The sequence below is a fragment of the Oncorhynchus gorbuscha genome, linkage group LG01, assembly GCF_021184085.1.
Source record: "Oncorhynchus gorbuscha isolate QuinsamMale2020 ecotype Even-year linkage group LG01, OgorEven_v1.0, whole genome shotgun sequence".
Lineage (NCBI taxonomy): Eukaryota > Metazoa > Chordata > Actinopteri > Salmoniformes > Salmonidae > Oncorhynchus > Oncorhynchus gorbuscha.
Window position 1 is genome coordinate 48,384,239 of NC_060173.1, and position 26,875 is coordinate 48,411,113.

Consider the following 26,875-nt stretch of genomic DNA (forward strand, 5'->3'; position numbering starts at 1 on the left):
AGAGTCCTAAAGCTAGGCCTAGCAGAGGATTTCTCTCCCACTCTCTCTCCCCCTCCCAAAATTGGAGGCCTGTCTCCTTTTTTTCCAAAAATGTCTGGCATATAGACAAGTAAACATTCAATTAAGGACCATCTTTATCTGCCCCTCTCTCTCTTTCTCTCACCAGGCAGGAGAAGGAGTCATTCATCCGGTGCTGTAGGGTCTGCTTCTGCAGAAAAGGGAACAAGGCGGCGTGGTCGAACCGACAGGGCACCGCAGAGATCAGCTCCTCTACCCCCTGCCTCTGAGAGGAATCCAGACCTGAGAGAGTGGGAGAGAGAAAAAAAGAGTGAGCGAGAGTGAGTGAGAGAGTAAAAGCAGACAGAGAAAGGGTAAGAGGCCGAATGAGTAGAAGAGCTATAGAGAAACGGTTAACCAAAAAAATCCATTCCATCCTGCATCTCCATCAATGAAAATAGATCATTTTACTGAACAATGGAGCGCAACTTTGCAAGCCCCGACAGCACAGACCCCTCCTGTTCAAATCAAATCCCAGCATACAGGCAGACAGAATGACGGAACATCTGCTCACAGCAATTCACACCTTTGAGTACAACCGTGAAACGGGAGTGTAAAACGGAGGGAAATCTATTCGACTGCATTGGCATCATCAGTTTTCGCTGCTTTGGTTATTAGTTCCCACCTCCATTGGCTTGAGATACTCTGTGAAATCCAGTTTCCAAATTTCAGCTGTAAATATGAGAAACTGACAGAAACTCTTGCAACAAGTGAGAGTATGTGAGAAAAAACAGTGACACAAACACAAGCATGTAACGCGTCTCGTCACGACACTGATATTCTTAGTCTTGGTAAAGCATCACTTGAAAAAATGTAAGTCATTTGGTCAGCGGTGGATAAGCCTTGACCTTGAAACTTAAGGGTCACCTTTTCAGTGGACCTTCCTAATGACTGTTCCTACATAGAGCCTGTGAATGTGTTTTTGTGTGTTTGTGTCCTACATCTCATTGTCTGTCTCTAAGGCTGGATATTTTCAATGTCACACAAAGAGCCAGTGAATGGACAGGGAAGGGAGAGAACATTGTTGAAAAGAACGCATCAATGCACATACAGTTGAATTCAGAAGTTTCCATACACTTAGGTTGGAGGCATTAAAACTCGTTTTTCAACCACTCCACAAATTTCCTGTGAACAAACTTTAGTTTTGGCAAGTCGGTTAGGACATATACTTTGTGCATGACAAGTCATTTTTCCAACAATTGTTTGCAGACAGATTATTTCACTTAACTCTCACTTAACTCACTGTATCACAATTCCAGTGGGAATGATGACTGTGCCTTTAAATAGCTTGGAAAATTCCAGAAAATTATGTCATGGCTTTAGAAGCTTCTGATAGGCTAATTGATATCATTTGTGTCAATTGGAGGTGTACCTGTGGATGTATTTCAAGGCCTACCTTCAAAATCAGTGCCTCTTTGCTTGACATCATGGGGAAATCAAAAGGAATCAGCCAAGACCTCAGAAAGAAATGGTAGACCTCCACAAGTCTGGTTCATCCTTGGGGGCAATTTCCAAATGCCTGAAGGTACCACATTCATCTGTACAAACAATACTACGCGAGTATAAATACCATGGGACCATGCAGCCTTCATACCGCTCAGGAAGGAGACGTGTTCTGTCTCTTAGACGTAATTTGGTGCGAAAAGTGCAAATCAATCCCAGAACAACAGCAAAGGATCTTGTGAAGATGCTGGAGGAAACAGGTACAAAAGTATCTATATCCACAGTAAAACGAGTCCTATATCAACATAACCTGAAAGGCCGCTGAGCAAGGAAGAAGCCACTGTTCCAAAACCAACATAAAAAAGCTAGACTACAGTTTGCAACTGCACATGTGGACAAAGATTTTACTTTTGGAGAAAAGTCCTCTGGACTGATGAAACGAAAATAGAACTGTTAGAACATCATTATGTTTCGGGGAAAAAGGGGGAGACTTGCAAGCCAAAGAACACCATCCCAACCTTGAAGCAAAGGGGTGGCAGCATCATGTTGAGGGGGTGCTTTGCTGCAGGAGGTACTGGTGCACGTCACAAAATATATGGCATGATGAGGCAGGAAAATTACGTGGATATATTTGAGCAACATCTCAAGACATCAGTCAGGAAGTTAAAGCTTGGTCTCAAATGGGTCTTCAAAATGGACAACGACCCCAGGCATACTTCCAAAGTTGTGGCAAAATGGCTTAAGGACAACAAAATCAAGGTATTGGAGTGGCCGTCACAAAGCTCTGACCTTCATCATATAGAAAATTAGTGGGCAGAACTGAAAAAGCATGTGAGAGAAAGGAGGCCTACAAATTTGACTCAGTTACACCAGCTCTGTCAGGAGGAATGGGCCAAAATTCAACAAACTTATTGTGGGAATCTTGTGGAAGGCTACCCGAAATGTTTGACCCAAGTTAAACAATTTAAAGGCAATGCTACCAAATACTAATTGAGTGTATGTAAACTTCTGACCCACTGGGAACGTGATGAAAGAAATAAAAGCTGAAATAAATCATTCTCTCTACTATTATTCTGAGATTTCACATTCTTAAAATAAAGTGGTGATACTAACTGACCTAAGACAGGGAATTGTTACTAGGATTAAAATGTCAGGAATTGTGAAAAACTGAGTTTTAATGTATTTGGTTAAGGTGTATGTAAACGTACGACTTCAAATGTACCATCCATAAACAGCTAGAAGCAATGATGCCAGGTCAGAGAAAGAAATAAGGAAAACACACTGAGGAAAAAAGGAGAAGTTGAAAGAGATAAAGAAAGGATGAGGGCAGATTCGACAGCCCTGTATGTGCCCAGGTTCACTTCCAGTCCTTTCAGACTCGTCCCAGTTAATGGCTGGTGTCGAGCAGAACGAGCAACCCCCATGAAAAGCCTAACACTCTATCTTTTTCCATATTGTAGAAATACATTTGGGACCGATTTTTCTTCACATGACACATGGTCCCACAAAAGACCAAGGCTGTAGAGAAAATCATCTTTGCCCCCACGCCTCCAATGACCGCGGCTTCACACCCGAGACAAGCAATAGTGATAGCTTTTTATTAACGCTGCCATTTCTGTCTCGTCCACCACTCTTGTGTGAATGGAGAAAAGCCCCGTGCTTTGCCTGCAAGCGCTCTCTCAGACATTTGCGTCTCCCCCTCCACCCTCTGTCGCTTTTGTAAAAAATAAAAAAAGGCAGCAGAAGTGCAATCCCCACAATCAACTCGGAATCGACACTTCCTTTTCTTTCCTTCTGTCTTTCACTTGCTTTTTCTGTACTCCTGCCCTTTGGCTCCCTTGGCCCCCGTTTTCTTTCATTCTAATGTAGGTCATTTTACATGTGTTACCCTAAATGCGGTGTGTCCTTAATGTCATTTGGTTTAAGGTGTGGAGATATGGAGGAACAAGAAGATTCTAAAGAACACAAGACAAAGGGATATAGATTAAAGCTGTATGATGAGATGGGGAGGGAGAGACAGTATTGATTTAGGGGCAGCAGGAGGAGGCGTGATGTTAATTTATCCAGTCACTAGGAGAAATCCTATTGATCCGTAACATCTAACTTCCAGCTACAGTATTATGTGCAGATGAGGGGGAGGGGGGGGTGTTAATGTATCCAGTCACTAGGAATAATCCTATTGATCCGTGTCATCTTTAACTTCCAGCTACAGTATTATCTGTAGACGAGGGGAGGGGGATGTTAGAATATGTGTTTGTGTCTGTGTGTCTATATGTTGTGTGTGTGTGTGTGTGTGTGTGTGTGTGTGTGTGTGTGTGGGTGTGGGGGGGGTATGTGGATGAATGGGGTATGTTGGTGTGTGTGTTGGGTGAATGTGGCTAGACAGGTTGAAGGGGGTATGTACTGTGGTGTGTTTGTGTCTGTGTGTCTATATGTTTGTATGTGGGTGAATGGGGCTAGACAGGTTGAAGAGGGTATGTACTGTGATGTGTGTGTGTGTTACAAAGCACAACTTATGTGTGTCTCTGGAGTTGTTGAATTGTAGCTGAAGGAGTATATCCCTTACGCCTGGTGTGGCACTAGGGAAGAGAATATGGATACAGGGGGAGGTGCAGGGGGTTGGCGCTCATTCTCTTCATATCCCTCTCTTTGAAGCCCCATCAGCGTTGTCACGGCAGCAGTCATATCCATGTGGCATGTCTCCCAGTGAGGTGGCAGATATGATGATGACAGGTTATCAACGTGGGCGAAGAGAGACACCGAGCGCTAACATCTCAGGTATACCAGGCGGAGTGATTTGATTTGTTCCAGCGAGCCCGGCATGGGAACTGAGGGGAGTGACAGATGCGAATGGACAGGTTATCGGAGTCTCACCATCGCTCCTTGCCACACATGCACACACCGACACCTTAAGTAAGAACTCTGCTCAGAGGTCTCAGCTGTCCTGGTAGACTTGGCTGTCAATTAAAATATGAGAAAGGCTAAAACTATGAGACAGGTTGGACTTTAGTCCTAAACTTCAAACACCTGCTTTTCAAAACAGAAACTGACAAGAACCTTGACAGAGATCAGCATGATGAATGTGTCACAAATCCGCGAATCACAGAAGGGAAAAGATATGCGAATCAGGAGCGACTTCTCTTCTAAGTTCACAATACATTATTGGAAATGACAATCAGTTAAAACTACCTTCATGCATACAACAAAAGTGGTCGAACACTTTTTAACTAATCTTATACTATATCTATATGGTCAGCATGGCCTTTTTATGATGTAAACATATATACCGATAACATCTCCATACAACATTAAATCCCGGTCAATAACCTCTGACTATATATATTAAAATGGTGTTGTTTCACGCAAACGATGAGTGAATGATTGAAGGCCAGCGAAACAAAAACATGTTTACTACAGTCTGTGTCTTAGAGTGTTCAATTACTGAAACCAATGCTCAAATGCAGCATTTGAACTCAACGCAAGGATATTATTAATGGTGTAGCAACCTGGCATTCTCTAATGGGCTCAAATCTCCTTGAGGATAACGCTGACCTTCAACAAACACCCACGTTGCAAAACACCTATGCTGTGTGTGTGTGTGTGTAGGTTTGTTTGTGTGTGTGTGTCTGAGAGGAGGAGTGCGAAGATGACAAGGACGACTGGTATACAGTGTAATTTTACTGTGTGTGTGTGTGATTATTAGCTGGTTTTTTAACCTTTAAATCACACTACAGGAAAATTCTTCCAGGGTGCGTGAGCTCTGACACACCATCATTAGAGAGGACTGCACACACACAAGTACACGCAACACACACACAATCATAACACTTAGCACTTCTGATTGTTCCCAGTTGAAGAGCTATTTCCAAGAGCCCATCACATTCCGTAGCATAATGCCAACAAAAAGAGAGAAGAAAAAAACAGTATAAAAATACAGAACAGACTCAATAAACCCCACGAACGTGCGTGCATTTTAATTATCAAAATGACTCTGGTGTCAGAAAACACACTCCCTCTCTATCGCTCTTTCTCTCAACTGATGGGAGAAAAGTGTGTTGCCACACACACACGCAGCGGCTCGACATGCTCATGCTAACGGTCTAAATCAGCCCCATGCTGGCGTGTGTGTTCCAGTGATAGCTCAGTCGATCAACGTCCCATCTCTGGCTACAGCACTGAACACTTTGCCATAGAGTCTCATCTCCTCTCCAGTCAAGTGGGTTAGACATTCATCTGTTTGAATTTGTTCAGTCACTCATTGCCTTTGTTTATTTTCTTTCTGTGAACAATCAAATATATATATAAAAAAAGAGGAAATGTTTCACACAACCACAATCTTATTTTGGTGATGCTTATACACAAGGTGAGTGCACAATACCGATGTCTCAGTTGGTTGGACCATGGGACTTGCTACAGTTGTGGGTTTGATTCAATTTCAAGACCGCATACAGACGCAGTCAGATATATTATCATCCTTGAATTTTACAGTGGAGTGCAATGGAGCAGAATGTCCTGTTTTCTCTTTTCAAAACTGGTTGAATGGCTATTTTTACCCTGTATACATCTGCAACTTACCACAGGAGAGACACATTTCACAGTAAACCAGATAACTTGCCTCCAACCAAATTAATTTTAATATTGGATGGTCCTGTGCAGTTAAATCAATCAAATACATGTGTGAACATTCAATTTCAACTTATTTGAGATGAAATACTGAATCTTGCAAGTGTGCCAATATATTTGGTGTAAACTGAACATTCGTTAATTTTAAGTAAAAAATGTCATGACCATTTATATGATCTTATTTTTCAAGAATAAAGGAATACATGCTGTTGAAGTGAACCTACTGAGCAGTGAGATTGGTGCGAATGGCTGGGAGTTCCCTGCTCTGCAGTTCTGTGTGGGTGGAATTGGTTTGTATGATTGGCCTGTAGCGCGGTACATGGCCTGAACCCACAGCATCCGGTCCTGCTCGTCATCATTGGCAAACACGACCAGGTCACCCTCCTTGACCGCATTGAAGAACACTCGACCACCCTGGAGACCTGGGAGAGAGAGAGAGAGAGAGAGAGAGAGAGAGAGAGAGGGTATGTTGTGCAGATGGTCATAACATAAGAGACAAGATGGATGGATAGATAAGGTATGGTATAGTGTCTTAACATAGCGTTAGTGTGAGTGTTGTAATAAGTGAGTTACCTGTGTGTGTGTGTGTACCAGGCTGGGGGTCGGAGTAGTCCACAGTGTAACCTTCTAGTTGCATCAGTTCATGGGGCTCAGACTTCTTCTCTCTATAGCTGCACATTGCAAATGTGTATTGGCTGACCTGCAACAGTTAACAAGGGTTCACACACTGTATAAAATTGCATTATAATTAGTAAAAACACATTACGCTATGTTTTTTAAATATGGGAATCAGCTGAGATAGTATAAGAGATTGTAATTTCCAGAAAATATATGTTTGCATTACACTACAGTTTTTTCCGTCTCCCTTTTATAGATTGCTGCATATTTCTCTCCATGGTCAACATGTGTTGCTTCATGATTCAAAAATAAAAAAGTCCACTAGGAAGAAACAATCTGTTAGAAGTTATACATTTGGCGAGTATACCTTAAACTATTGTATTATTCTCAATGAAACAAGTGTCAATGAATCATGACATTTAGCCTACCTGGACAAGAACAAAATATCTTATTTTCCAACGTTTCCAAACTCTCTGTCCCAACGCATAAAGGTACCTACAAATACAGAAAGATTAAGAGTCTTAATTGAAACATCTAATGTCAACTGTGTTTTATTACCGTGTAGCTGGAACTCAAACTCATTTACACGGTTGGGATTATAGATTTGAAGAAGTATTAACCCAAAGCAAATTCAATTCAATATAAATTCAATTCAATATATTATTTATAAAATATAAAACACGAGTTGCATCTAAAAATGACAAGATGTCCAGATGACAACAAGACACAGCTCCAGTATCGGCTCTATTTATTTGGTCATCAGGAAGTCATTGAAAGATTTAGTCGGGTGACCAAGGTAGGTAGGTTAAATAAAATAAATCTAATATTGAGCAGCTCTTTTACAAAAATATTTCCAAGAATATAGACTATTTTATCATTCACTGAGAACATAAGACATGTTCTTATAAAAATAAAAAAAACATTACCAGCACAGTGAAAAATGATAGGTTTACAACATTTTATTGAGGTTTATGCTGCAAATATTGTGACAAAGGGTAGGCCTAATTTATGGATTGCAAATAACAACTGTGATAGGCCAAATTGTAGAAGCATAATCATTTCAGCCATGACACAATCAAGCAAATGTTTTCTCTGAGTCTCTTCCCTTGGAAAACTTGACCATTGTCAGAAATCGAATGATTCAAATCAGGTAGCTCCATAACCAAATCGCCAATTCACCCAAGTCAAACAATGGTGAATAACGAGTGTGGGATATGGGAAAGTGGAAAGGATGAAATCCATAGATTGTGAAAACACTTTGCAAAGAGGAGAGGGGCCTCCAGTCCAGGTTGGGAGCCCTCGTGGATGCGGATCTGAAAATCTGGGCCATTCTCCAGGAGTTGGGTTAACATGTGGCAGAAGTAATCATCCACTTGTGAACATTATTTTCCGTTCTTACTCAAACACCTTTCAGCCACTCATGATCCCATTTGCGACTCCAGAGGTGCGGACCAATGAACACGCGGCCGCAGGAACATTTTCTGTCCTTGATACAATGCATACTGCTCATGCACTTCCTAAAGCCAAGTACACGCATTCATGTTTTCATTGGTAGGCCTAGTCTATACAAAATTAGAACAGCAGTTACATATATTCAAGCAACGCTTAGGCAATTTTTTAAAAATTAATCAAATTAATTCTACAAAGAGAGAGCAGCCACAGTAGTTAAAACTGTCACTTGTATGAGAAAAGCAAGTACTTACCGGGGCAAAGAGAGCCATTGATCGAGATTGAACCAAATCAAACATATTAAGTGTGATAAACAAAATATCTCCAGAAATGGCATTGTCAAAAGGGGTCTAAGTGTACATTAAAAGAAGGTTATATTCAAAAGGGATAACAAGGCAACTAGATAGAAAACACTACCCTGTAAGCCTATCAAGAATGGTCAGAGATCTCTAGATAAAAAAATTAATTAAAGTGAGGTAAAATTTGATTCAATCAAGCATTTTTTCAGATTTGTCCTAATAGTTACCTTCTACCAACCTTCCCAATTGTTTACAATGTTAAACACAGTATATTAATTACTTGAACATTTAGATAAGTAAGTAAATAGGTATTGATAAAACTCAAAACTGGACAATAACTAAATGAAACAGGCTGCAACATCAACCCTGCAGCTACTTCAAGTTTTGGAGTAACAATGCACCTGTGTGGACATTTGTTAGAACTGCACCTAGATGTTACGAAGTACTTTGCACATTTTACATTCTCAAGCTTTCTCAACGTCCACACAACCCCTTAGCCAAAAACAGGTTCATGCACACACGTACATACACCCTGGTGGTGTCTGTCCTGACTCCATTGTACACACACCCTGGTGGTGTCTGTCCTGACTCCATTGTACACATACCCTGGTGGTGTCTGTCCTGACTCCATTGTACACATACCCTGGTGGTGTCTGTCCTGACTCCATTGTACATACACCCTGACGGTGTCTGTCCTGACTCCAGGACAAGTCAGTTAAGAACAAATTCTTATTTACAATGACTGTAGCGACGCCTCAAGCACTGAGGTGCAGTGCCTTAGACCCCTGCGCCACACAGAGACAGAGAGACAGAGAGAGAGAGAGAGAGAGAGAGAGAGAGAGAGAGAGAGAGAGAGAGAGAGAGAGAGAGAGAGAGAGAGAGAGAGAGAGAGAGAGAGAGATTTCTTCTACATGTCCAGGGGAAAACTACAAAAGCTGAGCAAAAAAGAAGAGCCCCCTCATCCAGCTGGTCCTGGGGCTGAGTTCACAAACCTGTTTTACTAACACACTAAAGCCTCAGGACCAGAGCATCCAATTAATCAGAATAAACTACATTATAACACAGTCAAAACAAAACTACATGGCCTATTGGCAAACACAAGAACAAAGCTAAATGCAGTGTTATCTGGCCCTAAATCAACAGTACACCATGGCAAACTATTTGACCATGGTTACTGATCAAAACCTTAGAAAAACCTTGACAAAGTACAGACTCTCTGAGCACAGCCTTGCCATTGAGAAAGGTAGATACAGGAAAACCTGGCTCCCTGTAGAGGAAAGGCTGTGCTACCACAGCACCACAGCAGAACCTGAGACAGAGCTGCATTTCCTGACAAAATGTTTAAATATATATCAAACAATTAGAGTGTCATTTCCCCAAATTGTAAACCCTATTTAAGTTTTCAAAGACCTCTCTGATGAAAATAGGCTACCCGTCCTGTTGGGGGAAGACACAGAGAGCTCTGGGTTGGCAGCACACTACATTGCTGCCTGCCATAAAAAATGATGGGGTCTCTGAATGTAAGGGATTGAGAAAAGGGAGGGGTGGGAGAAGAGGAGGGCAAGAGTTCTTAATTTTGTGACTAAGGGGCAGTATTTTCATTTTTGGAAAAATAACGTTCCCGTAGTAAACAGGATATTTTGTCAGGTCAAGATGCTAGAATATGCATATAATTGCTTAGGATAGAAAACACTAACGTTTCCAAAACTGTAAAAATATTGTTTGCGAGTATAACAGGACTGATATTGCAGGCGAAAGCCTGAGAAAAATCCAATCCGGAAGTGCCTCATGTTTTGAAAGCGCTGTGTTCCAATGCGTTCCTATTGAGCAGTGAATGGGCTATCAACCAGATTACTTTTTCTCCGTATACCCCAAGGTGTCTACAGCATTGTGACGTAGTTTTACGCATTTATGTTGAAGAATACCCGTAAGCGGCTACATTGCGCAACAGGTCACCTAATGGCTCTCAGAGTGATTCTCGCGTAAAATACAGAGGTAGCCATTATTCCAATCGGTCCTACTGAAAAATATATATATAAAAAGATATATTATCGAATAGATATTTGAAAAACATCTTGAGGATTGATTATAAACAACGTTTGCCATGTTTCTTTCGATATTATGGAGCTAATTTGGAATATTTTTCAGCGTTTGTGACTGCAATTTCCGGGCGATTTCTCAGCCAAACGTGAAGAACAAAGGAGCTATTTTGCCTACAAAAATCATATTTTTGGAAAAAAGGAACATTGGCTATCTAACTGGGAGTCTCGTGAGTGAAAACATCTGAAGCTCATCAAAGGTAAACGATTTAATTTGATTGCTTTTCTGATTTCCGTGACCAAGTTACTTGCTGTTAGCTGGACAAAATGCTATGCTAGGCTATCGATAAACTTACACAAATGCTTGTCTAGCTTTGGCTGTAAAGCATATTTTGAAAATCTGAGATGACAGGGTGATTAACAAAAGGCTAAGCTGTGTCTCAATATATTTCACTTGTGATTTTCATGAATAGGAATATTTTCTAGGAATATTTATGTCCGTTGCGTTATGCTAATTAGTGTCAGTCGATGATTACGCTCCCTCATGCGGGATGGGGAGTCATTAGGTTAACTCTTTCCGACTTGGTGAATTGAAAGTATGAGAGAGGATGAAGAGAGATGGATATAGAGAAATAGATAGGAAAGGTGAGCAGGGAGGTAGACAGAGATGGGGAGGAAGGCAGACACAGAGGAAGAGAGAGTAAATGTGCTGAATAACTATAATTAAAAACTTTGTTTTAAGTGAAGAGTAGAGAGAAAGAGAGGAGACAGAGCGAGCATGAAAGCGCTCCTCTGTTTATGCATGTACTGTATATCAGGGTTGTGGTCAATTCTGAATTGAGTTGTGAATTGATCTTTAATTCCAATTGAACTTTGGAATTTGAATAGCATTGGCCACACCCCACAGGAAAGCATAATAATAATAATAACAATAATAATAATAATAATAATAATAATATATGTCATTTAGCAGACGTTTTTATCCAAAGCGACTTACAGTCATGTGTGCATACATTCTACGTATGGGTGGTCCCGGGGATTGAACCCACTACCCTGGCGTTACAAGCGCCATGCTCTACCAACTGAGCTACAGAAGGACCACAAACTTGAATACAATTTGAATTTAATTAAATAGAAATGGCTTATTTATTCTACACATCAACATTTATGTTGACATCATGCATGGTTACCAATGCCATGTAGCATCTGGTTGAAACATTTTTAACAATTAAGGCATTCTTCTATGGGACAGATCAAAGTTTACTGGGGGAGGGGTGGTCCAAAATAGGGGATGGCTGTCAAACTTTTCTTTTTTTTTTGCTTTGGGGAGGGTAGTGCATTTTTTTCCACTCGTTTACATTTGCTATTCTGCTCGTATTTTCCCTATAAACAATGCTGGACTCAAAAAACATAATGTTAATCTTTATACGAATATTTGAATTATGAATTACCATCCTTCTGTACATCTATATCTGTATAGCAGAGGCAGTTGCCATCTGCTATAAAGAAATACATGTCAGTGTCTTAGCATGCCACCTGTATATCTCTATAACTCTGGGGATAGGCCTAAGCTTATCTTCCTTTATATAGGCATTATATATACAGTACCAAAAGCTACTCATTCAAGGGTTTTTCTTTATTTGTACTATTATCTACATTGTAGAATAATAGTGAAGACATCAAAACTATGAAATAACACATATGGAATCATGTAGTAACCAAAAAGTGTTAAACAAATCCAAATATATTTTATATCAGAGGTGCTTCTTAGTACCCACAATTTGCCTTGATGACAGCTTTGCACATGCTTGGCATTCTCTCAACCAGCATCATGATTAATTAACAGGTGTCCCTTGTTCAAAGTGAATTTGTGGATTTTTTTAGAGCCAATCAGTTGTGTTGTGACAAGGTAGGGTTGGTATACAGAAGACAGCCTTATTTGGTAAAAGACCAAGTCCATATAATGGCAAGAACAGCTCAAATAAGCAAAGAGAATCATCATTACTTTAAGACATGAAGGTCAGTAAATACGGAAGATTTCTACATTTCCACAGGAAAGGAAGACTCAGAGTTACCTCTGCTGCAGAGGATAAGTTCATTAGAGTTCCACCTGATGGCAAATACTTATTTTCCACCATAATTTGCAAATAAATTCATTAAAAATCCTACAATGTGATTTCCTGGATTTTTTTGTGTCATTTTGTCTGTCATAGTTGAAGTGTACCTATGATGAAAATTACAGGCCTCTCTCATCTTTTTAAGTGGGAGAACTTGCACAATTGGTGGCTGACTAAATACTTGTTTTGCCCCACTGTACATAGACAGTACAGACTGTGCAAAAGTTTTAGGCAGGTGTGAAAAAATACTGTGAAGTAAGAAGGCTTTCAAAAATAGACATGTTAATAGATTATATTTATCAATTAACTAAATGCAAAGTGAGTGAACAGAAGAATAATCTAAATCAAATCCATACTTGGTGTGACCAGCTGTTGCCTTCAAAACAACATCAGTTCTTCTAGGTACACATGCAAAGTCAGGGATTTTGTAGGCATATATAGTCAGGTGTATGAATAAACAATTACACCAAATAGGTGCTGATGATCATCAATTAAATGTGTAGGTTAAAACACAATCATTAACTGAAACAGAAACAGTGTAAGAGGAATAAAACTGGGTGAGGAACAGCCAAACTCAGTTAACAAGGTGAGGTTGCTGAAGACAGTTTATTGTCAAAAATCATACGCCATGGCAAGACTGAGAACAGCAACAAGACACAAGGTAGTTATACTGCATCAACAAGGTCTCTCCCAGGCAGGAATGTCAAGGCAGACAGGGGTTTCCAGATGTGCTGTCTAAGGACTTTTGAGGAAGCACAAAGAAACGGGCAACGTTGAGGACCGTTGACACAGTGGTCGGCCGAGGAAACTTACTGCAGCAGATGAAAGACAGATCATGCTTACTTCCCTTCGCAATCGGAAGATGTCCAGCAGTGCCATCAACTCAGAATTGGCAGAAAACAGTGGGACCCTGGTACACCCATCTACTGTACGGAGGTCTGGTCAGAAGTGGCCTTCATCGAAGACTTGCAGCCAAAAAGCCATGCCTCTGACGTGGACACAAGGCCAAGCGACTCAACTATGCACGAAAACACAGGAACCGGGGAGTAGAAAAATGGCAGCAGGTGCTCTGGACTGACGAGTCTAAATTTGAAATATTTGGCTGTAGCAGAAAGGAGTTTGTTTGCCAAAGGGCTGGAGAGCGGTACATGAATGAGTGTCTGCAGGCAACAGTGAAGCATGGTGGAGGTTCCTTGAAAGTTTGGGGCTGAATTTCTGCAAATGGAGTTGGTCAGAATTAATGGTCTCCTCAATGCTGAGAAGTACAGGCAGATACTTATCCATCATGCAAAACCATCAGGGAGGCATCTGATTGGCCCCAAATTTCTTCTGCAGTATGACAACGACCCCAAACATACAGCAAAAGTCATGAATAACTATCTTCAGTGTAAAGAAGAACAAGGAGTCCTGGAAGTGATGGTATGGCCCACACAAAGCCCTGATCTCAACATCATAGAGTCTGTCTGGGATTACATGAAGAGAGAGAGAGGCACCTGAGGCTGCCTAAATCCCACAGAAGAACTGTGGTTAGTTCTCCAAGATGTTTGGGCCAAACTACCTGCCGAGTTCCTTCAAAAACTGTGTGCAAGTGTACCTAGAAGAATTGATGCGGTCACACAAAATGATGTAGAAGATTTGATGTAGATTTTTCTTCTGTTCACTCACTTTGCATTTGGCTAATTGATAAATATAAACTATTAACATGTCTATTTTTGAAAGCATTCTTACTTTGAAGCATTTTTTCACACCTGCCTAAAACTCTTGTACAGTACTGTACATAATTTGTTTTATGTATTTATTTCGATATTAATATCATTGAGTGGACACCTAAGCATATTGGCCTATGCATGCAACGCCCTGATACATTTAGTGCTCAAATCTCTGAAAGCTGAATCGTGCGGTCGACAATTATTGTTTTAAGAAGGTAGTCCCCCCCCCCCCCGTCCAACAATGACTGCCTTGCCTGGTTCACGAACTACTTCTCAGATAGAGTTAAGTGTGTCAAATTGGAGGGCCTGTTGTCCGGACCTCTGGCAGTGTCTATGGGGATGCCACAGGGTTAAATTCTCAGGCCGATTCTCTTCTCTGTATATATTAATGATATCGCTCTTGCTGCGGGTGATTCTTTGATCCTCCTCTACGCCGACGACACCATTCTGTATACATCTGGCCCTTCTTAGGACACTGTTAACAAACCTCCAGAGGAGCTTCAACGCCATACAACACTCCTTCCATGGCCTCCAACTGCTCTTAAATGCTAGTAAAACTAAATGCATGCTCTTAAACCGATCACTGCCCCGCACCCGCCCGCCTGACTAGCATCACTACTCTGGACGGTTCTGACTTAGAATATGTGGACAACTATAAATACCTAGGTGTCTGGCTAGACTGTAAACTCTCCTTCCAGACTCACATTAAGCATCTTCAATCCAAAGTTAGATCAAGAATCGGCCTCCTTCACTTATGCTGCCAAACATACCCTCTTAAAACTGTCGATCCTACCGATCCTAACTGACTATCCTACCGGCAATGCCATTTACACATTAGCCTCCAACACTCTACTCCACAAAATGGATGCAGTCTATCTCGGTGCCATCCGTTTTGTCACCAAAGCCCCATATACCACCTACCACTGCGACCTGTATGCTCTCGTTGGCTGGTCCTCGCTACATATCCATCGCCAAACCCAAAGGCTCCAGGTCATATAAAAGTCTTTGCTAGGTATAGCTCCGCCTTATTTCAGCTCACTGGTCACCTTAGCAACACCCATCCGTAGCACGCGCTCCAGCAGGTATATTTCACTTGTCATCCCCAAAGCCAACACCTCCTTTGGCCGCCTTTCCTTCCAGTTCTCTGCTGCCAATGACTGCAATGAATTGCAAAAATCACTGAAGTTGGAGACTTATATCTCTCTCTCTCACTAACTTTAAGTGTCAGCTGTCAGAGCAGCTTACCAATCACTGCAGCTGCACACAGCTGTATTGTCTGTATGTCTGTATTTATGTAATTGTATATGTATTTATGTAAAAAAATAGTTACCACGATGGACATAAGTCCCCGACTTTATTGTGCAATCCCCATCCCTTTAAAAAAATCTGTGTATATACGTATTGTTTTATACCGACAAATAAAAATCTAGCAACCAATCAATCAATCCAAACTGTGCAGTGGCCAATTGATGACTGGAAAGAGACATCTGTTTCAAAACACCAAAAGGTGTGACATACTAGACATAGTTTATTTATTGTCCATAAATATGGAATGAGTAGGTGTGTCCAACTTTGCCTGGTTACTATATTTCATATAATTACAAATATGGCATCAAAAATGTTGGGAATATGATATCCCCCTAGCTGATCATTGTCTGCAGCCGGCTCTGATTGTAGTGTAGTGAAACAGGTAGGGAGACTGAGCTCAGTGAACCCTCACCCTTGTGGCCTGTAGCCATGTGTGGCATCGACTGTGTCACAAAAGCATGCTGAAGTGGCAAAGTCGATATACACATTTAGAAACCCAGGGTAGGGTCACTTCAATAATTGTTATATGTGGTCGTAAACATGATCTTAGTTAATTCTTTGAGGGGGTAGGTTGTTCGATATATTTACAGTACAAGGGGAGGGTCATGTGAATATATTGTTAACGTTGGGGAGGGGGGGGCATTTGTTTTTTTTAAACACTGAGATGGATCAGCCCCACCCCCCACTGAATTTCAATCTGTCCCTAAAACTATTTTGAAATAATTACAGTGGTCTCTAAACATTCTAAGGACATGTGGGTTGTCTCTAATTCCCTCAATGTTTTAAATATCAAAAACAAATACATTTATTTGAAAAATACTGTTTGACATCTGAGATATAATCAAACAAATATTTGAAAAGGTATTTGTCGTCTTTACATTAACAAGTGTCCGATTTGTCAAATGAATGAGACTATGTTTTATGTCTTGGTTGAATGGCTTGGAATTTCTTTGAATTATATTATACTTCCTTCATTTCAAATTCTGCTTCCTGTGGGGTGTGGCCAACTCTCTCTCTCTCTGATGTTGGTGTCAGATTGCAGTCTTTCAGTCTTTGGAAGTACTGAGCCAGAACCCACCCTGTGCCTCTTCTCGCTCTCCCCCTCTCTTTAACTCACTCCCTCGCACTTCCCCCTTCTCCCCTTTTTCTGGTAGGTTGGAGGTGGTGGCAGATTGCAGTCTTTGGGAGAACTGAGACAGAGCTCCATCTTCTCTTCTCTGCCTCTTCGGCTCCCATCAACAGATGGCTGCTTTTAATGGTGAAGCACTCAACCTGAAAATACAACCTCTCCATCTCTCTGTATGTATGTATGTCTGTCAGTTTGTCTCTCTTTCTCCCCCTCCTCTCAGTCTCTCTCTCCCCCTTTGCTCGCTTTCTTTCTTATTTCCTAGAATGGACAGTCCTCAGGTGTGCCTAGTGTGTTTATGTGTGTGCATGTGTGTGTGTGCGCGCGCACACCCTGGTGTCCTTGACACTCCAAGGGTCAGCTGAGATGATAATAAACTTTTGAAGGCACTAGCCAATTAGGGGGAGCCACTTACCATCCAGATAGACTGACACATACACACACTTGCAAGAGTGTGCATGCGCAAATGCGAACACACACTTCACTCAGCACCCCGGTTCTCTTCATTAATTAGCAGAGCCATAGTTATGAGGTGACCTCACAATGCTGCCCATCAGAGAGGCGGAGGCACTGTTGTAGACCTCAACCAGTCCTCCCAGGGGAATTGCACGAGAGGTCTTCACAGGTCCAAACAGATGGACCTGGAGCGTTCCAACCGGGATCGGATATGCATAAAACCTGTTTTTATTATATCGAGTTCCCTTCCAAATGGACAACTAGACCAGTTCCGTACAGACCTGGGCAGATACAGACCCGATCTGAGTGAAGGAAGCAGAAGAAAATATATGTTTTAAGCTACTTTATTAACCAGAGCCGATAAAGGGAGAGGTGCCACTCTAGTCAGTGGGGGAGGGGCCGTACTGTGATCTGTGATCGAGTGTAAAATGGAGCAGCAGTGTTGCCATGTTTGTGGTTTTCGAGCTGAATTGGGCCACTTTGAAAACAATGTCGCGGGTGAAAATGCATTGGTGGGCGTTTTTGGGCTATTTCTAAGTTGCACTGAGGCCGCCATGGCATTTCTCTTAAAATATATATACACTGCTCAAAAAAATTAAGGGAACACTTAAACAACACAATGTAACTCCAAGTTAATCACACTTCTGTGAAATAAAACTGTCCACTTAGGAAGCAACACGGATTGAAAATAAATTTCACATGCTGTTGTGCAAATGGAATAGACAACAGGTGGAAATTATAGGCAATTAGCAAGACACCCCCAATAAAGGAGTGGTTCTGCAGGTGGGTACCACAGACAACTTCTCAGTTCCTATGCTTCCTGGCTGATGTTTTGGTCACTTTTGAATGCTGGCGGTGCTTTCACTCTAGTGGTAGCATGAGACGGAGTCTACAACCCACACAAGTGGCTCAGGTAGTGCAGCTCATCCAGGATGGCACATCAATGCGAGCTGTGGCAAGAAAGTTTGCTGTGTCTGTCAGCTTAGTGTCCAGAGAATGGAGGCGCTACCAGGAGACAGGCCAGTACATCAGGAGACGTGGAGGAGGCCGTAGGAGGGCAACAACCCAGCAGCAGGACTGCTACCTCCGCCTTTGTGCAAGGAGAAGCAGGAGGACCACTGCCAGAGCCCTGCAAAATGATCTCCAGCAGGCCACAAATGTGCATGTGTCTGCTCAAACAGTCAGAAACAGACTCCATGAGGGTGGTATGAGGGGCCGACGTCCACAGGTGGGGGTTGTGCTTTACAGCCCAACACCGTGCAGGACGTTTGGCATTTGCCAGAGAACACCAAGATTGGCAAATTCGCCACTGGCGCCCTGTGCTCTTCACAGATTAAAGCAGGTTCACACTGAGCACATGTGACAGATGTGACAGAGTCTGGAGACGCCGTGGAGAAGGTTCTGCTGCCTGCAACATCCTCCAGCATGACCGGTTTGGCGGTGGGTCAGTCATGGTGTGGGGTGGCATTTCAATGGGGGGCCGCACAGCCCTCCATGTGCTCACCAGAGGTAGCCTGACTGCCAATAGGTACCGAGATGAGATCCTCAGACCTCTTGTGAGACCATATGCTGGTGCGGTTGGCCCTGGGTTCCTCCTAATGCAAGACAATGCTAGACCTCATGTAGCTGGAGTGTGTCAGCAGTTCCTGCTAGAGGAAGGCATTGATGCTATGGACTGGCCCGCTCGTTCCCCAGACCTGAATCCAATTGAGCACATCTGGGACATCATGTCTCGCTCCATTCACCAACACCACGTTGCACCACAGACTGTCCAGGAGTTGGCGGATGCTTTAGTCCAGGTCTGGGAGGAGATCCTTCAGGAGACCATCCGCCACCTCATCAGGAGCATGCCCAGGCGTTGTAGGGAGGTCATACAAGCACGTGGAGGCCACACACACTACAGAGCCTCATTTTGACTTGTTTTAAGGACATTACATCAAAGTTGGATCAGCCTGTAGTTTGGTATTCCACTTTAATTTTGAGTTTGACTCCAAATCCAGACCTCCATGGGTTGATAAATTTGATTTCCATTGATCGTTGTTGTGTGATTTTGTTGTCAGCACATTCAACTATGTAAAGAAAAAAGTATTTAATAAGAATATTTCATTCAGTCAGATCTAGGATGTGTTATTTTAGTGTTCCCTTTATTTTTTTGAGCAGTGTATATTTCACCGTGACCTGCTGCTGACTGTCAGGCACTCTGTTGCAGAGTGAGGAGGAGTGTGTGTGTGTGTGTGTGTGTGTGTGTGTGTGTGTGTGTGTGTGTGTGTGTGTGTGTGTGTGTGTGTGTGTGTGTGTGTGTGTGTGTGTGTGTGTGTGTGTGTGTGTGTGTGTGTGTGTGTGTGTGTGTGTAGAGAGCACTACAGTTATTGGCTGAGTCCCGTGAGCGAGAGGAGACAGAGCAGCACGCACGTTGTGGCAACTTTTTACCAGTTGTAGGTAGGCTATTTAGATTGTGAAGACACCTATTTCCAACCCTTTTTCCATAAAACATATTAATACGCTAGAACTGATGCACATCAGTAATAATGCGGACAATGAACTGGAAAACGACTTTGGGCGCACCAGAGCATATTACATAAATACGCTCGGAGGTGGCTTAAACTACATTCTAATATTGAACTGCTTAAATTAAACGTTATCAAGCGAAGTGCTTTATGAGTGCTCAGTTCTTGGGTCTTGAGTAGACATTTGAAACGGAAGTTATGGAACTCCCTCGGGTGGTTCTTTGAAACTGACATGGTGGAAAATAATACATTTGCCTCAGTTGGCCATCAAGTTGATTAAATGATTGCCATTGCAGGCTACCATTTGATACAATACATATGTTGAAATCACAATATCACTGGAGTCAATGCAAATCAATTTGTGCCACTTGTGTAGCCTACCTGGAGCTGAAAAACAGCTTAATAAATAGCCTATAACTTCAGTTTATTGTTGTTGTAGCCTTGTGCTATTATGAACACATTAGATTGACAGTAACAGTAGTCAGATTAGGCTACAGGTAAAACTAATTCTAAAAAATAAACATTGGCTGTTGTTGACAAGCATATTCAGTTCATATACATATTATTAATATTTAATTTAGCGATTGAAATTATGACCACATCCTCAGTAGCCTATTCCAGCGGGCTATTGGGAAACACAAACACTTATTGCGAAATAGCCTCGCTATTCATGTTGAATAAATTAGTCTGTTAATTTGAACTCAGCAAGCTGCTAAATTGTTCTGTTTACATCTAGCCTACATCTTGTCTAGGCTACTGTAGACTATATTAAATGAGATGTAGACGTATCAGGGGCTATAGGCTACCTGCCTTTATCCAAGAAAACGATGGCAAATTTTGTTAAAATCATAAACCCAGATTTTTGACAGTAGCCTATGTCTGTTGAAAAGACAAGTCAATCTCGCAAATGGGCAATTTATCACGGTTTGTTGTCAGATTTATCTATAGTAATGCACATGTATGCACAAAGGGGATTTATTTACAATTATAAACTGGGTGGGTCGAGCCCTGAATGCTGATTGGCTGACAGCCGTATATCAGGCTGCATACCACAGGTATGACAACACATTTATTTGTCCTACTCTAATTATGTTGGTAACCAGTTTATAAAGCAATAAGTCACCTCTGGGGTTTGTGGTATATGGCCAATATACCACGGCTAAGGGCTGTGTCCAGGCACTCCGCGTTGCGTTGTGTGCATAAGAACAACCCTTAGCCGTGGTATATTGGCCATATACCACACCTACTCAGGCCTTATTATAAACCTGGTTTGAACCCAGAATGCTGATTGGCTGAAAGCCGTGGTATATCAGACCATATACCACGGATATGATAAAACATTACTTTTTACTGTTCTAATTACATTGGTAATCAGTTTATAATAGCAATAACGGCCCCTGGGGGTTTGTGGTATATGGCCAATATACCACGGCTAACAGCTGTATTCAGGCACTCTGCGTTGCGTCGTGCAGAGAACATCCCTTAGCCGTGGTATATTGGCCATATACCATAACCCCTTGTGCCTTATTGTTTAATCATAGAAGTCAAGCGAGTTAAATCGACATCCATTGATGGAACATGATCTGGTGAATTTAATAAGGGCAAATGATCTTTTCTGTTGCCACATAGTCAATTTCCTTTATTATGTAATGTCATATCTTGCAATAATTATTATTTTGAGGAAACCCGAATTTAGCTTCTAATGTCGTTACAAGTTACTATGATAGTCCTCTTTAATTGTCTCGATAACATTATGGATATGGCAACTCCTCTCCATTGGTCATTGTAGCCTATCCTTCTCCTTTACCTTTTAATTCCATAATTTTAATTTCACCATCCATTGACTAGATATATCCTAACTTTTGCCACACATGGACGCTCTATGACTGTAGCCTATCGTCAATTTGATAACTTATGATTGGCCAACAACAACAAGCTACAATCGCCACTCTCGTGAAAAGTCAGAGAAGTCTCTCTCTCTTTACTGGAGCAGTCGTGTTTGGATCTGTAAGGACTTTCCAGACAAGTCCGTTCAAATTACACATACCTGAGACCTGTGACAATCATATCCCATCCGACCCAGACCTGTGACATTATTTACAATTCTGGATCCAGACCCACTCGGGTACAGGTGGATCAGTGAAGACCTCTACCTTGCACTGACAGTGGAGTGCCATGATCCACCAAAGTATAGAACATGGATAATTTCAGAAGTCTGTTGGTTTTCTATTTTTTTTTATTTAGTTCACCTTTACTTAACCAGGTAGGCAAGTTGAGAACAAGTTCTCATTTACGATTGCGACCTGGCCAAGATAAAGCAAAGCAGTTCGACACATACAACGACACAGAGTTACACTGTAACGACATTCGTCTGTTGTTTGTAGAGAGGCAGACCGAAATGCAGCGTGTAGGTTACTCATGACTTTAAATGAAGAAAAATGCTGTACATGAAATAACTGAGAAATACGAAAACAACAAACGAAAGAAACTAATACAGCCTATCTGGTGACTAACACAAAGACAGGTACAATCACCCACGAAATACAACGCGCACTCAGGCTACCTAAATACGGTTCCCAATCCGAGACAACTAGAATCAGCTGACTCCAATTAGGAATCGCCTCAGGCAGCCAAGCCTAACTAGACACACCCCTAATAATACACACTCCCAATAAATACAAACCCTAATACGAAATACAACATATAAACCCATGTCACACCCTGGCCTACCCAAACATATAACAAAAACACAAGATACAATGACCAAGGCGTGACAGAACCCCCCCCCCCCTAAGGTGAGGACTCCGGGACGCACCTCAAGAGCATAGGGAGGGTCCGGGTGGGCGTCTGTCCATGGTGGCGGTTCTGGCTCGGGACGTGGACCCCACTCCATAAATGTCCTAGTTCCTCCCCTTCGCGTCCTAGGATAATCCACCTTCTCCGCCGACCATGGCCTAATAGTCCTCACCCTGATCCCCACATAACTGAGGGGCAGCTCGGGACAGAGGGGCGGCTCGGGACAGAGGGGCGGCTCGGGACAGAGGGGCGGCTCGGGACAGAGGGGCGGCTCGCGACAGAGGGGCGGCTCGGGACAGAGGGGCAACTCGGGATAGAGGGGCAACTCGGGATAGAGGGGCAACTCAGGATAGAGGGGCAACTCAGGATAGAGGGGCAGCCCGGGACAGAGGGGCAGCCCGGGACCGAAGCAGCCCGGTACTGAGGGGAAGCCCAGTACTGAGGGGAAGCCCGGTACTGAGGGGAAGCCCGGTACTGAGGGGAAGCTCGGTACTGAGAGGAAGTTCGGTACTGAGAGGAAGCTCGGTACTGAGAGGAAGCTCAGTACAGAGAGGGAGCCCAGTACAGAGAGGGAGCCCAGTACAGAGAGGGAGCCCAGTACAGAGAGGGAGCCCAGTACAGAGAGGGAGCCCAGTACAGAGAGGGAGCCCAGTACAGAGAGGGAGCCCAGTACAGAGAGGGAGCCCAGTACAGAGAGGGAGCCTAGTACAGAGAGGGAGCCTAGTACTGAGAGGAAGCTCAGTACTGAGAGGAAGCTCAGGCAGGTAGTAGGCTCCAGTAAATCCACGCTGGCTGGTGGACCTGGATGATTCAGGTTGTCTGGCCGATCTAGAAGATCTTTGCAGACTGGCACTTCTGGCGGATCCTGGCAGACTGGCACTTCTGGCGGATCCTGGCAGACTGGTGACGCTGGGCCGACTGGCGGCGCTGGGCAGACAGGAGACTCCGACAGCGCAGGAGAGGAGAAAGGCTCTGGCTGAGCTGAACAGGCGAGGCGCACTGGACGCGCTGGGCCGACAGGGAGCACTGGTGGCGCTGGACAGACAGGAGACTCCGGCAGCGCAGGAGAGGAGAACAGCTCTGGTTGCGCTAAACAAGCGGGAGACTCCGATAGCGCAGGAGAAGAGAACAGCTCTGGTTGCGCTAAAAAAGCGGGAGACTCCGGCAGCGCAGGAGGGGAGAAAAGCACTGGCTGTGCTGAACAGGCGATGCGCACTGGACGCGCTGGGCCGACTGGGAGCACTGGTGGCGCTGGACAGACAGGAGACTCCGGCAGCGCAGGAGAGGAGAACAGCTCTGGCTGCGCTAAACAGGCGAGGCGCACTGGAGGCCTGGTGCGTGGTGCTGGAACTGGTGGTACTGGCGCGAGGACACGCACAGGAAGCCTGGTGCGGGGAGCTGCTACCGGAGGACTGGTGTGTAGAGGTGGCTCTGGATAGACCGGACCGTGCAGGCGCACTGGAGCTCTAGAGCACCGAGCCTGCCCAAGCTTCCCTGGCTCGATGCCCACTCTAGCCCGGCCAATAGGAAGCGCTGGTATGTGCCTCACCGGGCTATGCTCCCGCACTGAAAACACCGTGCGCTCCATAGCATAACACGGTGCCTGCCCGGTCTCTCTAGCCCAACGGTGAGCACAGGGAGTATGCGCAGGTCTCCTACCTGGCATAACTATTCTCCCTTCTAGCTCCCCCCCAATAAGTTTTTTGGGCTGTTTTTCCGGTTTCCTTGCCAACCGTGTTCCCTCGTATCTTCGGCTCCTATCTCCCGCTGCCTCTGCTCTCCTTAGTGCCTCCACCTGTTCCCATGGGAGGCGATCTCTTCCGGCCAATATCTCCTCCCAAGTGTAACAACCTTTACCATCCAATACGTCTTCCCATGTCCATTCTCCAAATAATTCATCCACCCTTTGCTGCTCCAGCTGTCGCTGCCTGTTTAAACCAGCGCCTCTCTGTTTTTCCGGCGTGTCTTTTTCGTTGATTCGATTCGCCTGTAGCCCTCTTCACATTGCTGTAGGGAATCCCAGGCGGGCTCTTGCACTCGCTCTGTGTCGGCTGCCCACCTGTCGATTTCTTCCCACGTCGTATAATCCCTGCTTCTGCCGTCCATATCGTCTTCCTTTAGCTCCTGCCAGTTCACACGCTGCTCGGTCTGTGAATCATGGTGGGTGATTCTGTAACGATATTCGTCTGTTGTTTGTAGAGAGGCAGACCGAAATGCAGCGTGTAGGTTACTCATGACTTTAAATGAAGAAAAATGCTGTACATGAAATAACTGAGAAATACGAAAACAACAAACGAAAGAAACTAATACAGCCTATCTGGTGACTAACACAAAGACAGGTACAATCACCCACGAAATACAACGCGCACTCAGGCTACCTAAATACGGTTCCCAATCCGAGACAACTAGAATCAGCTGACTCCAATTAGGAATCGCCTCAGGCAGCCAAGCCTAACTAGACACACCCCTAATAATACACACTCCCAATAAATACAAACCCTAATACGAAATACAACATATAAACCCATGTCACACCCTGGCCTACCCAAACATATAACAAAAACACAAGATACATTGACCAAGGCGTGACATACACATGGAGTAAAACAAACATACAGTCACTAATACAGTAGAAAAACAAGTCTATATACAATGTGAGCAAATGAGGTGAGATAAGGGAGGTAAAGGCAACAAAAAAAGGCCATGGTGGCGAAGTAAATAGTATATAGCAAGTAAAACACTGGAATGGTAGATTTACAGTGGAAGAATGTGCAAAGTAGAGATAGAAATAATGGCGTGCAAAGGAGCAAAATAATTAAATACAGTAGGGGGAGAGGTAGTTGTTTGGGCTAAATTATAGATGGGATGTGTACAGGTGCAGTAATCTGTGAGCTGCTCTGACAGTTGGTGCTTAAAGCTAGTGAGGGAGATAAGTGTTTCCAGTTTCAGAGATTTTTGTAGTTTGTTCCAGTCATTGGCAGCAGAGAACTGGAAGGAGAGGCGGCCAAAGGAAGAAATGGTTTTGGGGGTGACCAGAGAGATATATCTGCTGGAGCGCGTGCTACAGGTGGGTGCTGCTATGGTGACCAGCGAGCTGAGATAAGGGGGGACTTTCCCTAGCAGGGTCTTGTAGATGATCTGGAGCCAGTGGGTTTGGCGACGAGTATGAAACGAGGGCCAGCCAACGAGAATGTACAGGTCGCAGTGGTGGGTAGTATATGGGACTTTGGTGACAAAACGGATGGCACTGTGATAGACTGCATCCAATTTATTGAGTAGGGTATTGGAGGCTATTTTGTAAATGACATCACCGAAGTCGAGGATCGGTAGGATGGTCAGTTTTACATGGGTATGTTTGGCAGCATGAGTGAAGGATGCTTTGTTGCGAAATAGGAAGCCAATTCAAGATTTAACTTTGGATTGGAGATGTTTGATGTGAGGCTGGAAGGAGAGTTTACAGTCTAACCAGACACCTAGGTGTTTGTAGTTATCCATATATTCTAAATCAGAACAGTCCAGAGTAGTGATGGTGGACGGGCAGGCAGGCGCAGGCAGCGATCGTTTGAAGAGCATGCCTTTAGTTTTACTTGTATTTAAGAGCAATTGGAGGCCACGGAAGGAGAGTTGTATGGTATTGAAGCTCATCTGGAGGGTTGTTAACACAGTGTCCAAAGAAGGGCCAGAAGTATACAGAATGGTGTCATCTGCTTAGAGGTGGATCAGAGACTCACCAGCAGCAAGAGCGACATCATTGATGTATACAGAGAAGAGAGTCGGTCCAAGAATTGAACCCTGTGGCACCCCCATAGAGACTGCCAGAGGCCCGGACAACAGGCCCTCCGATTTGACACACTGAACTCTATCAAATAAGTAGTTGGTGAACCAGGCAAGGCAATCATTTGAGAAACCAAGGCTATCGAGTCTGCCGATGAGTATGTGGTGATTGACAGAGTCGAAAGCCTTGGCCAGGTCAATGAAAAAGGCTGCACAGTATTGTTTCTTATCGATAGCGGTTAGAGATAGCGTTTAGGACCTTGAGCGTGGCTGAGGTGCACCCATGACCAGCTCTGAAACCAGATTGCATAGCGGAGAAGGTACGGTGGGATTCGAAATGATCGGTAATCTGTTTGTTGACTTGGCTTTCGAAGACCTTAGAAAGGCAGGGTAAGATAGAAATAGGTCTGTAGCAGTTTGGGTCAAGAGTGCCCCCCCCCCTTTGAATAGGGGGATGACCACAGCTGCTTTCCAATCTTTGGGAATCTCAGACGACACGAAAGAGAGGCTGAACAGGCTAGTAATAGGGGTTGCATCAATTTCGGCAGATCATT

General features: G+C 43.5%; 1 protein-coding gene across 1 annotated transcript in view; it reads right to left on the minus strand.

Moving 5' to 3' along the window:
• The window catches only part of LOC124039020 (calcium-dependent secretion activator 2-like), a 247,437-nt gene that overhangs the window by 99,695 nt on the left and 120,867 nt on the right, over window positions 1-26,875 (minus strand). Inside the window, exons 9-12 of the mRNA XM_046354908.1 lie at window positions 7,170-7,236; window positions 6,697-6,823; window positions 6,348-6,545; window positions 164-300 (exon numbers count right to left, since the gene is read on the minus strand). Of these exons, the coding sequence (XP_046210864.1) occupies window positions 164-300; window positions 6,348-6,545; window positions 6,697-6,823; window positions 7,170-7,236 (529 nt within the window). The remainder of the gene's footprint in view (window positions 1-163; window positions 301-6,347; window positions 6,546-6,696; window positions 6,824-7,169; window positions 7,237-26,875) is intronic.